Source organism: Mesoplodon mirus (assembly GCF_964341445.2).
Source record: "Mesoplodon mirus genome assembly, chromosome: 14".
Classification (NCBI taxonomy): domain Eukaryota; kingdom Metazoa; phylum Chordata; class Mammalia; order Artiodactyla; family Ziphiidae; genus Mesoplodon; species Mesoplodon mirus.
Genome location: NC_138990.1, coordinates 79,429,497 through 79,441,920, shown reverse-complemented (window position 1 = coordinate 79,441,920; position 12,424 = coordinate 79,429,497). Strand labels below are relative to the sequence as shown.

The 12,424-nt window shown below is 40.6% G+C and overlaps 1 protein-coding gene across 1 annotated transcript in view; it reads right to left on the bottom strand.

Moving 5' to 3' along the window:
* Positions 1-2,199: 2,199 nt before the first annotated feature.
* The window catches only part of ACTR2 (actin related protein 2), a 36,982-nt gene continuing 26,757 nt past the window's right edge, over positions 2,200-12,424 (bottom strand). The window contains exons 8-9 of the mRNA XM_082642138.1: positions 8,536-8,668; positions 2,200-4,908 (exon numbers count right to left, since the gene is read on the bottom strand). Coding sequence (XP_082498264.1) covers positions 4,738-4,908; positions 8,536-8,668 — 304 coding nt within the window. The 3' untranslated portion in view covers positions 2,200-4,737. The remainder of the gene's footprint in view (positions 4,909-8,535; positions 8,669-12,424) is intronic.

The window sequence follows — 12,424 nt, the reverse complement described above, 5'->3', positions numbered from 1 at the left end:
CAGGACAGGAACTCTGTTCTGCCAAAGGGAAGAGAAAGATGATCTGGATTCCCCTTACCCAGTTAGGTATTTTACATCTGCATGTAACAAACTGAGATACTTACAGTAGGTACAAACTTATTTTTTGTCACTGCCATAGTGCAGATGATTTAAACAAAAGTATTAATAGCTTCTTTCTCCCTAACTTTGTATGTTATTTAACCAATGCAGAGCAAGATGCTTTAGGATGCTTTTTTTGTTTTGTTTTGTTTTGGGGTTTTTGTTTGTTTTTATTGAGCCAAATTATTTTTTAATTAGTTTCTGCTTTATAACAAAGTGAATCAGTCATACATATACATCTGTTCCCACATCCCTTCCCTCTTGCGTCTCCCTCCCTCCCACCCTCCCTATCCCACTCCTCCAGGCGGTCACAAAGCACCCAGCTGATCTGTGAATGTTAAGCTTAATGTGAAAAGTCACTGGAACTTACATACAGTCGGCCCTCTGTAAGGCAGGTTCCGTACCTGTGGGTTCAATCAACTGCAGACTGAAAATATTCAGGAAGGGACTTCCCTGGTGGTCCAGTGGTTAAGAATCCACCTTCCAATGCAGGGGACACAGGTTCGATCCCTGGTCAGGGAACTAAGATCCCACATGCCACGGGGCAAGTAAGCCCGTGTGCCACAACTACTGAGCACGTGGGTCACAACTAGAGAGAGGCCCGTGTGGCACCAGGAGTACCATGCCGCAACTAAGACCCAACGCAGCCAAAAATAAAATAAATGGTAAACAACAACAACAACAAAAAACCTCAGGAAAATAAATCCAGAAAACTCCAAAAAGCAAAACTTGAATTTCCTGCATGCCCCAGCAACTATTTACATAGCCTTCACATTGTGTTATTATAAGTAGTCTAGGAATGATTTACAGTATACAGGAGGATGTGTGTAGATTATAGGTAAATACCATGCCATTTTATATAAAGGACTTGAGCATCCTTGGATTTTGTTATCCTGGGGGGACACGTGGGTAGTGTCCTGGAACCAATTCCCTGCTAATACTAAGAGCTGCCTTATTTACATCCCAACTTTATTTTTACTCGGTAGCTAAAGTAACTGCAATATGGCAGGGTTAAAGTCAGTAATTTGGCCTTTACAAAGCACTCAACACTTGCAAATATACTTTTCCAGGTCCTTCCCCCACCTCCTCCACTTACCTCTGATGTAGCGTTCTCAAGCTTCTAAAAAGTTCAAGAAATTTGAGCTGGAGGAAAACAGTGATCCTACAAATACCCCCAGGTACTGTGGGTAGTTGGCCAATTAGTCCAAGGTTAGACAGCATGTTAAATATTGAGCTAAAATCAATCCTTGAGTTTCTGGTTCACTTTAGTTGGATACCCTCTTCGATGGTTCTAAAATTAGTAGTTAATAACCACACTCAGTTGTACAGTGGTCAAGGTTTGTGGGTGAAAAAAAAAAAGAAGAGCACTGAGACATTCATTCCATCAACAGTGACACCTAATACAGTGCCCCTCTGAAACATGGACATAGCAATCACACCATTCTTCTGGTGACCAGGAAGAGACTGGATAAAAGACACCAGAGGAGAACCTCAGGAAGTCCTGGAGGACTCTGGCTGTGAAGGGAGCAATGAGGTTCAAGCACACAAGTTCATGGAGCAAGAAAAACAAAAGTACTCACATCTACTCCCCAGACCCCATCTTCAAAGGCTAGTATAAAAGTAAGAAAGGGCTGGGTCAGCTTAATACATTTTCATGTGTCTTTAGTTGCTTTGTTAAAAATAATATGCCTAAAAGTCTGCAGATGAGGTGAAATGTTGTTGAAAAGAGGCATGTTCCACATAGATCTCTCGAGCATTCCTAACACTGCCAAAGCCTCCTTAAATCTTCCGCGAGACAAAACAGTCTCCTAGAGGGAAAAAAGTCTCTAATAGAGCTGTAGCTGTGATTTGCTTTTATTCCTTCCCCCCCGCCCCTTAGGTACTTAAAATCATATCAGAAATAAAGATCATACCAAAAATAAATTATTTTTTGTCAAACAGTAGAATGTCACTGAACTGAACTTTGCCTAACAACTAGCATAAAGTTGTCGATCCATCTTGCATTAGCAAAAATGAAAATATGAATAAAAATAAGAAAATGAAACCAAAGAGAAATATTATTAAGAGGAAAAACAAAGACAAAATTCAAATTTACTTTGAAAAATCTGATTTTATTTTCTGAATCAAAAAGAAGTGTATTCATGTTAAATTTAGAATGTTTAACTTTCCATTGATCTCTCAAAATACTTTCCAAATATTGTTGACAGTGCTCAGAACTGTGTAAAAGTTAACATCCAATACCACATTTTAAAGAAAAAAGTTTAAATGCAGGACCTATTTCTAAGAAACCCTTCTCAAAGGTCAAGGCATTGGCAATTCTAATTTTAAAAGAAAAGAATTTTAATTATTGGAAATTTAAGTGACAAAGGTTTTCAAGAGCTATATATCAGATCTCTTTTAAAACAGAAAAAAAGTTAATTTCTGAGGGACTCATACCTGACAACTCCAATTAAACGTGATACTTCCCCACCCCACCCCCAAATTACTAAATGCATTATTTCACCTTGGAATAGGAAAATTATAAAATGTAATTTAAAAACTATACTCTTTCTATATATTAATACATCATTTTAACTGCCATGTTTGCTAGCAGATTATAAAATTAAAACCAAATTCTACATTCAAGGGACAAATGACAAATGCTTTCATTGCTTTATTTAAGAGTCTATCCCATTCTTTGTCGTCTTCTACCCCCGTATTTTAAAATCATGACCAAAGGTCAGAAGTCAATCCATTTACCTGAAATGAACAACTAGTAGATACTGGTCCTACACCTGTGTCCTTTAACAACTCAGTATTCAAAAGGCTGGGGTGGGGGGGGGATTTATAAGAACATGACTTAGGAACACTTTAGAATTCCAAAGTGACTCTGATACCCACGTCCCTAAAATCTAACAGACGTTATTCATAGGCTATTCACGTGTACTGAAGCATGTCCAGCATGCAGGCGAACTTCTTTTACTTGTTCAAATTGAGGTAAAACAGACAAAAAATACACAATATTAACAGAAGCTGCATAATTAAAACTAACCTCCTTTTGCTGCTTATTTCATATAAACTGATTTTTAAGTTTCTTCACAAAAAAAGAGATGCTATAGCCAATAATTTCTCCAATTTCAGTCACCCAAAAAAGTACGCTGCTTCTTTCAAAGTCGTTATTAGTAAAGAATGTTTTGAAATGAAGAAAAACATTTTTCTCCAGAATTTGCATTTTGTACTTAGAGTGACACAATTTCTTATTACTTTATTTTTCAAATTTAGAAGGAATTCAAGTCTGGGTACTATTTGATATTTTTTCATATACCAAGCAATACAGACAGGATTCATAAATATGGTTTTCTGACAGGTAAGTCGGCTAACATTTACAAAATACCAACTCCTCTTCTTTCAAGCTTAAGATGGCTGAGATTTAGTAGTTATGATTAGTTTTTCAGTACAAATATGTATTTAAATCTTGATTTTTTTGGCCAACATTTTAAATAGTCAAATTTTACTCCACTTCCAGGTTTTAAATGAAAACATAGCAACAAAAAAAAACTAGTGAAAATTACCCAACTGGCACAAGTCCCATATTTCAATGTTATGTTTAACCCAATAATTATAACCTACTGCCAGTAATTATTTATATGTATCTACTTGTTTTTATTAAATAAGCACTGGTCGGTTATATAAAAGAATTTTGCAAGAATGGTACTTGGCACTGGGTTACCTTAATGCTTCTGGTATTAATAGAAGCACTTAGAAAAATACCAGCTCTTAAGCACTTTTTGTCTGTAATTTGAATTTCCAAAAGCTTTTTTTCAATGTTACTTTTCCATTGGTAGATTCTAGGGAGTCTAGTCCCAGCTGATATGGTTGATTTTAAAAAACAAATAAAAAATCCCTAAGTCACATAATAATGGGACACTACACTTGCTTTTTACAGCATATGGAAACAGTTCCAGGCAGACCAAAAGTAGAAGAAAACCTGCCAAATCAAAGTATTGTAAATAAAGTCATCTTACGTACCCCAGAGCAGAAAAGCTCAAAAATCGAAAAAATAAAATCAACCCCCTCCTTTCCTCCACGCAAAACCCCACCCCAAACACTTTAGTTCTGAGCCTACCATTTCCCTAAAATGTTAATACCAGAAGCTTTAAGGTACTTAAAGCTGCAGCAGTAACGTAGAAAGCGCCACACCACAGGGGAAACGCTACAAAGGGTTCAGCAGCTGCCCACTCAGCCCTCACCACCCCACCCCAATAACACATAAAAGCTCCTGTGGAAGTTGTTTTTTCTTATGCTAATAAAGGCATACCACCTAGTGTGCTAAAGACTAAAACTAGCAGCCTTAGAACAGGAAAGTGAAAATAGGAAGGCTATGGGAATGACCTAAATGCCTACTTAGGAGAAAGAGAGCAGCAGACAGGACCCTGGCCCTCTAGTGTTTGCAGGGAAGTGGTGGAATTAAGCAGTCAGATTTACCCACATCAACACAAATTTAATAAAACTTCTGCAAGACACCAGAATAAAACCTGACCTTTCCAGTCAAAGGGCACAGAGAGGCCTCATCCATGTCCTGGAGTTGAATGAGTTCAAAGATTGGCAATAAAGGAAAAAAGAAAGCATTAGGGGCGTGATGGGAACCAGCTTCGCAGTTTATCGAACAGTCACCCCAAGTTTCTCCAGCACACGAACACCCTTTTCTTGGTATTCCTGTCGGGTCATCCAGAAGTTGTCTTTGTCCTTCATGATGTCCGCTAGAACTGCGCCACCCAGGAATACCATGTGCTTTCTGCGGGGTGGGTCTTCAATGCGGATCTTGAATTTCTAAAGGAGAAAGAGGAGATGATAAAACGTCACACGCATGGTGCTTTCTGCTTTATGAAAATGACTTTTTCTTATATTCTCTTGTTGAATTCTCACAAAGGTCCTGTGATGTAAGTATCTCAGTTAGAGAGAGAAATTTTGTAATTTGCCCAAAACTCACAGCCAGGAGATCACACAACCATCCCAGTGTGCTTAGAACAGTCGCAATGTACACCTGTGGCTCCATCGTTAACTACACTCCTTGTCACTCTCAAAAGCAGCCTGATTTGAACAATGAATTCCATGTTCACCCTACCAAGAGCCCAAGTACCAGAGCCCTGTGACAGGTTTCCCACTAATGGGCAAATCACCTGGCCAGCTGTCACATGAAGAGTTGGGATAAAAGGACTGCTATAGTTTCTTCAAGGTCTCACGTCCCTATGATTGTAGTCCCGTGCAATAGGGAAGCTTTAAGTTCTTTTCTTATTTATTTATTTATTTGTTTGTTTATTCATTCATTCATTCATTCATTTTTGCGGTACGCGGGCCTCTCACTGTTGTGTCCTCTCCGTTGCGGAGCACAGGCTCCGGACGCGCAGGCTCAGCGGCCATGGCTCACGGGCCCAGCCGCTCCGCGGCATGTGGGATCCTCCCGGACCGGGGCACGAACCCACGTCCCCTGCATCGGCAGGTGGACTCTCAACCACTGCGCCACCAGGGAATCCCCAAGTTCTCTTCTTATAAGCAAAGCTCACTTTCTATTCTCTCAAATTCAAATGAAATGTTCTCAAAATAAACAAGGCCAGGGCTTCCCTGGTGGCGCAGTGGTTGAGAGTCCGCCTGCCGATGCAGGGGACGTGGGTTCGTGCCCCGGTCCGGGAGGATCCCACATGCCGCGGAGCGGCTGGGCCCGTGAGCCATGGCCACTGAGCCTGCGCGTCCGGAGCCTGTGCTCCGCAACGGAGAGGCCACAACAGTGAGAGGCCCGCGTATCGCAAAAAATAAATAAATAAATAAACAAGGCCAAATACGGTCAAAATAAATGATGAGGATGTTGGATAAAATGAACACAGTAACCAAAATTAAAGACAAGCAGGAGCCACTATTAACTGTCTAACAAAGACAGACCTCCATCTGTACGGTCAGTCAACACCTGAAAGAGAAACCTCAAAATGAAATAGCAGTTCTATTTACAAAGTCACAAATCCCGCAAAAAGACTCAAAATAACTATGTCATTCTACATTGTCTTTATATCACATAAATGAACTGTAGGATCTGTCATAACACATGACATAGAAAAACATCTGTTTACTTATTAATTCTGAGGCTAACCTACTGTTCTAACTGTTCTAGTTACTTTTTTACTCTTTGGCAGGGGTCACCAAACTTTTTCTGCAAGGGACCAGAGAGTAAGTACTTGAGGCTCTGCAGGTCTCTCTGGCAATACCTAAAGGCAGCCAGAGACAATATGTGACAATAGGTAACATATTATGTGACAAAAGAATGGGTCTGGCTGTGTTCCAAAAAACTTGATAAAACAGCCAGGTTTGGTCCAGGGCTATGGTTTGGCAACCCCGCTCTCAGGGACACCTGGCTAGCCCCTGAGGACACCACTGCCCCTGCAGCTTTCTCAACTGGCTGCTACTTCTCTCCCTCTCACTAACTGCCTAACTCTGGAGGTTGGTAACAGTAATTCTTGTTCACTGTCCTCTGCCTCCTCCCTGCAACTCCACAGCCCCTCAGGAACTCATCCTATCTGACTACTCCATCCACCACCCCTTTGCCCAGGGCAGCTATAGATGCCCGGGTTACTCCCCCCACACCTGCTCTGCGGCACGCGTGTGTGCTCTCTCCACCATGGCCTGGCATCACCCTCGGTGGCCCTGTCTTTCTCTCCCTCACCTGGCGGAGCACCAACTCGGGTGATCGACTCTCTTGCTCTCCCCCTGCCCTCAAGCAACTGAGCACGTATCAGAGAAACTCAACGTCTAGCTTTAAACGTTACCTCAGCTGAGCCCCTCAGTGCTGCTCGGCAATCCTGTGACATTTCTCTTCTCTCTTGCCCTCTGCAAGACACACCACTTCACACCTCCTCGTCTATTTTATAAACCTCTCCCAGCTCCTCCCTGCTCTCAGAGCCTCCTAACCTGTCTTGTGATTTCGCCTTTCCTCCTCCCTTCCCTCAACAATCTATTCACCACCCAGACTTAATGATCCTTTAAACAAGTCAGATCCTACCATTTCTCTATGCAAGATCCTCCTTCCTCGATAGGAGGAAAGCCAAACTCTTCCCCGTGGCTGAATAAGACGTACATCCTGACTACCTTTCTGAGCTCACTCTGCTCCAGCCACTCCTGCACACTCCCACCAACCTGGGGCTCTTCCTGCCTGGAAGATTCTTCCCCCCAGAGAGTCAGGCTGCCCACTGGCTCACTCCCTTCAGGTCTTTGCTCAAAAGTTATCTTATCTCACGGGAGCCCTTCTCCGATCACACTACACAAAGGAGCACACCGTCTCCCCCAATCACTACCCACTCTCTAGCCCCTAACCTGACTTCTCCGTAGTGCTTATTACTACTGATATATGATTCACAGACTAAACGCGGGGATTTTTGGTTTTGTTCACCACTGTTTTGTTGCTCACACCATCTAGACAAGTGTTTGGCACCGAGAAGGAGTTCAAGAAGCATTTACTAAATAATCACCTGAGACTGATTTTAAATTATATGTGTACTCAAAGTCAGACAAATGAGTGAAGTACTTAGACAACACGGCTCCTTTTGAGTCTTTCAACTTATTTAATGTATGAGCCCATACATAATTTAATTTCAACAATTTGAGTCACAAATAAAAGATGTGACATAGTGTCTCTAATACATACAGTCCTCTGTAGGATGTAATCTCATTATCTAAACTGATCAAAGTTGGTGAGATGAACCTCAGAGATTAATTTAGAATTAAACGACTCTTAATTGAGTGCACAGTATGTATAGCGTACTTCACACAGTCCAGGGTTTGTAGAAAAAAATCAATGCCAAATAACCACCAACTGTTACGTACTAGTTTAAAAATTTCTTCCTACTCTACACAACAACAACTACCAATTAAAGTCTGTTTCAAGAGCTATGATAGTTGACGGGGATGCAAAAGAACTGGAGACATGGTGTTGTTTACAATCTGATTGGGGAGATAAGACATATGCAAGAAACAGCCAGAAAATAACTCAGTCAGAAACATGAGGCAGTCCAAGAGTAGCACTGAATGCTGACTACATATTAAAAAAACAAGTTAAAAAAAAAAAACAAACCCAAGGGGGCCTTTCTCTCCCCATAGTACAACAGGTTCTTCCCATATACTTACAGGCACCTCTGGCTCCAAGCTGTTTGTTACAGATGAACCAAAACATCTGGCCCTGGACCCAGTTGCCTCGATACACTGAATACAGAGGTGCCCCGGCACTAGGACCGCTCTGAGACAAAGCTCATCTTGAACCATTTACTTCTTCCTATCTCTTCAAGGCTACACTAGACTGCATTAGGAATTTGTTTAGAAAGACTTCTTGCTCCCTCTGGTGGCTGTCAAGATTAACAAACTATTTTACAGGGTTTTAAAAGTATGTTAACAGTTGGATTATTTATTGATACTTACAGAAAGTTTTTCCACATCTCCCTTCAACACTCGTTCTAAGTACAGCTGTTTAAGCTCTCGTTCCAACCGTGATGGCAGCCCAGGGTACATAGTAGACCCTCCAGAAAGCACAATGTGCTTATAGAATTCAGATCTAGAAAGACACAATAGGTATTCATCAGGGGTTTCAGATTAGGAAAACAGTATCTCAGAGTTGCTTTTATTTACATCAGCCTCAGGTGGTCGCTGGGAGAATTAAATAAAATTCAACATGTAAAGCACAAGGCTGAATGTTTGCTATTACTACTCTTAATAGATAATAAACCCTCTTTATATATACAGTTATTAGCATTTTGAGGACAATACTTCTAAAGCACATGACAGTTTCTTGCAACAGTAACTGAGTCCTTTAGTACTGACCAGTGTACATTACAAACTTGCAGTGTTTGGACTGTGCTATCACAGTGCTTCCATGGAGCCACTTAGATGTGGTCGTTTACTATAATTAACCATATTCTACCATGGTTCCAGTTCTTGCTTTTGAATTTTTCCATTTGTCTTTTGTAGTTTTCCCTTTTGTTCCTTTGTTTTGAGGCTGTCAGCTATTATTTTTGGTTGGATTGATGTGCTTGCTTCTTAGAGCAGTCCTCGCTTTCTTCCTTAAATATGCTGTTGGTCATGATACCAGATAATCAAATCTAAAATAACTGCATATGTAGTAAAAGTAGTATCATCTGAGTGAGGGTCTGCGGAACTCTTCTCCTAGTAAAACTCAGGAGCTAAGTCACATCCATTTTGGCCTCATTCAAACTCACTTCCAGGTTTTTACTTACTTTCAGGTTCTCAAGGGCTCAGGCTATTATAATTCTAGCTTCTAGAAGAAGTTCTATATTGTATTTAATTGCAGAAGTATGCACATGAGTGTGACATAAACTAAGCAGTTGAGGTATAGCTACATGTGGTATGTGCCCATGAGCATTTATTTTTCTTTTATTTTTAAAATTAATTTATTTTTATTTATTTATTTTTGGCTGCACTGGGTCTTCGTTGCTGTGCACGGGTTTTCTCTAGTTGTGGCGAGCAGGAGCTACTCTTCGTTGCGGTGCACGGGCTTCTCATTGCGGTGTCTTCTCTTGCTGCAGAGCTCAGGCTCTAGGCACGCGGGCTTCAGTAGTTGTGATTCACAGGCTCTAGAGTGCAGGCTCAGTAGTTGTGGCGCACGGACTTAGTTGCTCCGCAGCATGTGGGATCTTCCCGGACCAGGGCTCGAACCCGAGTCCCCTGCATTGGCAGACGGATTCTTAACCACTGCGCCACCAGGGAAGCCCCACGTGAGCATTTACATGTATGCTTTCAACACACAGGACATGCAACACAAAATTTGAGTTGTGCTGCTTTCCAATGCTAGCAATATGGAGAGGGTACTGAACCTAACTCCATTGCTTTAGGAACACCAAAACTTTAATCACTACCAACAAGAATGCACTTTTAAATATAATTTTGCTATTAGTGATCATTAAAGCAAGGGACAAAAGCATCTACCCAATCCCTACCATAAGAATTTATCATAATTATGAAGTCTAGATGAGATCATCTTCCATTAGATTTATAGCTTTTTATAAGCCAACTGCTATTTTTATTAATTTCCATTACCAGCCTGTTCCCCAGCCAGCCCACAAAAATTAGGGGGTTATTTCATTCAGGGTTAAATAAAGAAGTAGGCAAACACTTGCTTAATAAAATGCTTCTGAGTGAATTTCTCAATAACTTGAGTATAAAGGAGAGCTTTCTAACTATGACTCAAACTCTAGATGCAGTAAAAGATTATAAATCTTTTTATAGAACTAAATAAAAACAAAATTTTATATGGCCAAAAACACCACAAGCAAGAGACAAATGAAAAATGACAAAATGTCTGCAATAGATATCACAGAGCTAATATATAAAGAACTTTTTCAAAAACTGAGAGAAAACATTTTTTTTAATTCCATAGAAGAACAGGCAAAAGCCACGAACAGATAATTCACCAGGAGAAGATATAAAAATGGCCCTAGACATAGAAAAATATATTCAACTTCAATCTTAAGAGAAACGCAAATTAAAACTACATTAAGATATCATTTCTCACTCATTAGACTTGGCATAAAAGTAAAATGCTGAAAAACTCTGTGAATAAGCTGTTGGGGACACAGGTGCCCTCATATATGACTGGTGGGAAAGAGAAAGGGTACAACTTTCATAGAAGGGAACTGAGCAATAACAAAACCACACACATTTATCCTTCATCCCAACTATTCCCCCCAGACATTTTTTCAGAATATATATGCCCAACAAGACAAAGATACATGGTGCACAAAGTTATTAACTGCAGCATTATCACTGCATTATCACACTAGAAAAAAGGATGCAGCTGGAACAAAGAATGAGGACAACCCCTAGGAAGTGGCAGATGTAGAGAACAAACGTGTGGACACCAAGGAGGGAAAGCGGGGGGGGGCGGGGCGGGGGGGATGAATTGGGAGATTGGGATTGATATACATACACACATGTATAAAACGGATAATAAAAACCTGCTGCATAAAAAAAGGCAGTTTTAGACATTAAAAAAAAGCTTGTTTCGAATACATTAAGTGAAAAAAGCAAAGTGCAAAAGAGTGTTTACAGTATGCTACCTCTTGTGTAAGAAAATAAAAAACAGAGGGAGGAGGGCTAGGGTGAAAGACAAGGGGTGGGGAGAGTAATACTTCTGAGTATACTTTTTTGTATAGTTTTCACTACCTATTCAGAAAACAAAATTAAAGATGAGCCAGGAATATCCTGTGCCACAAAATAGAATGAAGTAGAATGTGCTCAAAAAGAGATGAGGGAGGGCTTCCCTGGTGGCGCAGTGGTTGAGAGTCCACCTGCCGATGCAGGGGACACGGGTTCGTGCCCGGGTCCGGGAGGATCCCACATGCCGCGGAGCAGCTGGGACCGTGAGCCATGGCCGCTGAGCCTGCGCGTCCGGAGCCTGTGCTTCGCAACGGGAGAGGCCACAACAGTGAGAGGCCCGCGTACCGCAAAAAAAAAAAAAAAAGAGATGAGGGCACATCAAAGGACACAGGAGCTTGCTTGAAGGGGCTCTCACAGGCGATATCAGGAACGATTTAGCACCAAAATGAAATAAGGCAGTAATAAATTATAATCCACCAAATAAAATCATGAGACCATACTGATGATAAACAAGGGAGAAAGGAAAAGGACTTCTTTATGCTAGAATGCCAACTAATAAATACAGCATGACAGAATTAGAAAAAAACCACCTTTTTGCAAACATCACAATAAAAATGGATTTAGGCAAGAATCATCAACACACGCCAAAAGGGGTGGGGGCCAGAGTTTGATGAGCAACAGGAGATTTACACAGTCTCAAAGTATTTTCCCACAAATTACTTAAAAGTCAGGAAAGGGAAAAAAAAAGAAAACCTACACAGTGGAGAAAATAGGAAACTTCATTAAGAGTTTAACACTAATATCACCCATTAGGAGCAAACAGACATCACTTCTGGATGTGATAACCTGAGAAGGACACATCACTTAAGTACTGTTCTAGCCAAAAATGCACAGTCTAAATCTAATCATGAGAAAACATTCAAACCCAAATTGTACTCTGCAGAAATATCAATGTCATAAAAGACTGAGGAACTATAATAGATAAAAGGTGACTAAGAGACATGACAACTAAATACAATGTGTGACCATCGATTTGATCCTTTACTGGAGAAAAGAAAAACTGTATAAAGGACATTATTGGGACAGTGAACAAAACTGAAATACGGATGGTAGATAAATATATGTCAGTAATCAATCCCCAGAACTCAATAATGCACTGTGGCTGTAAGAGAACAGCCTCATTCCTAAGAAATACAAA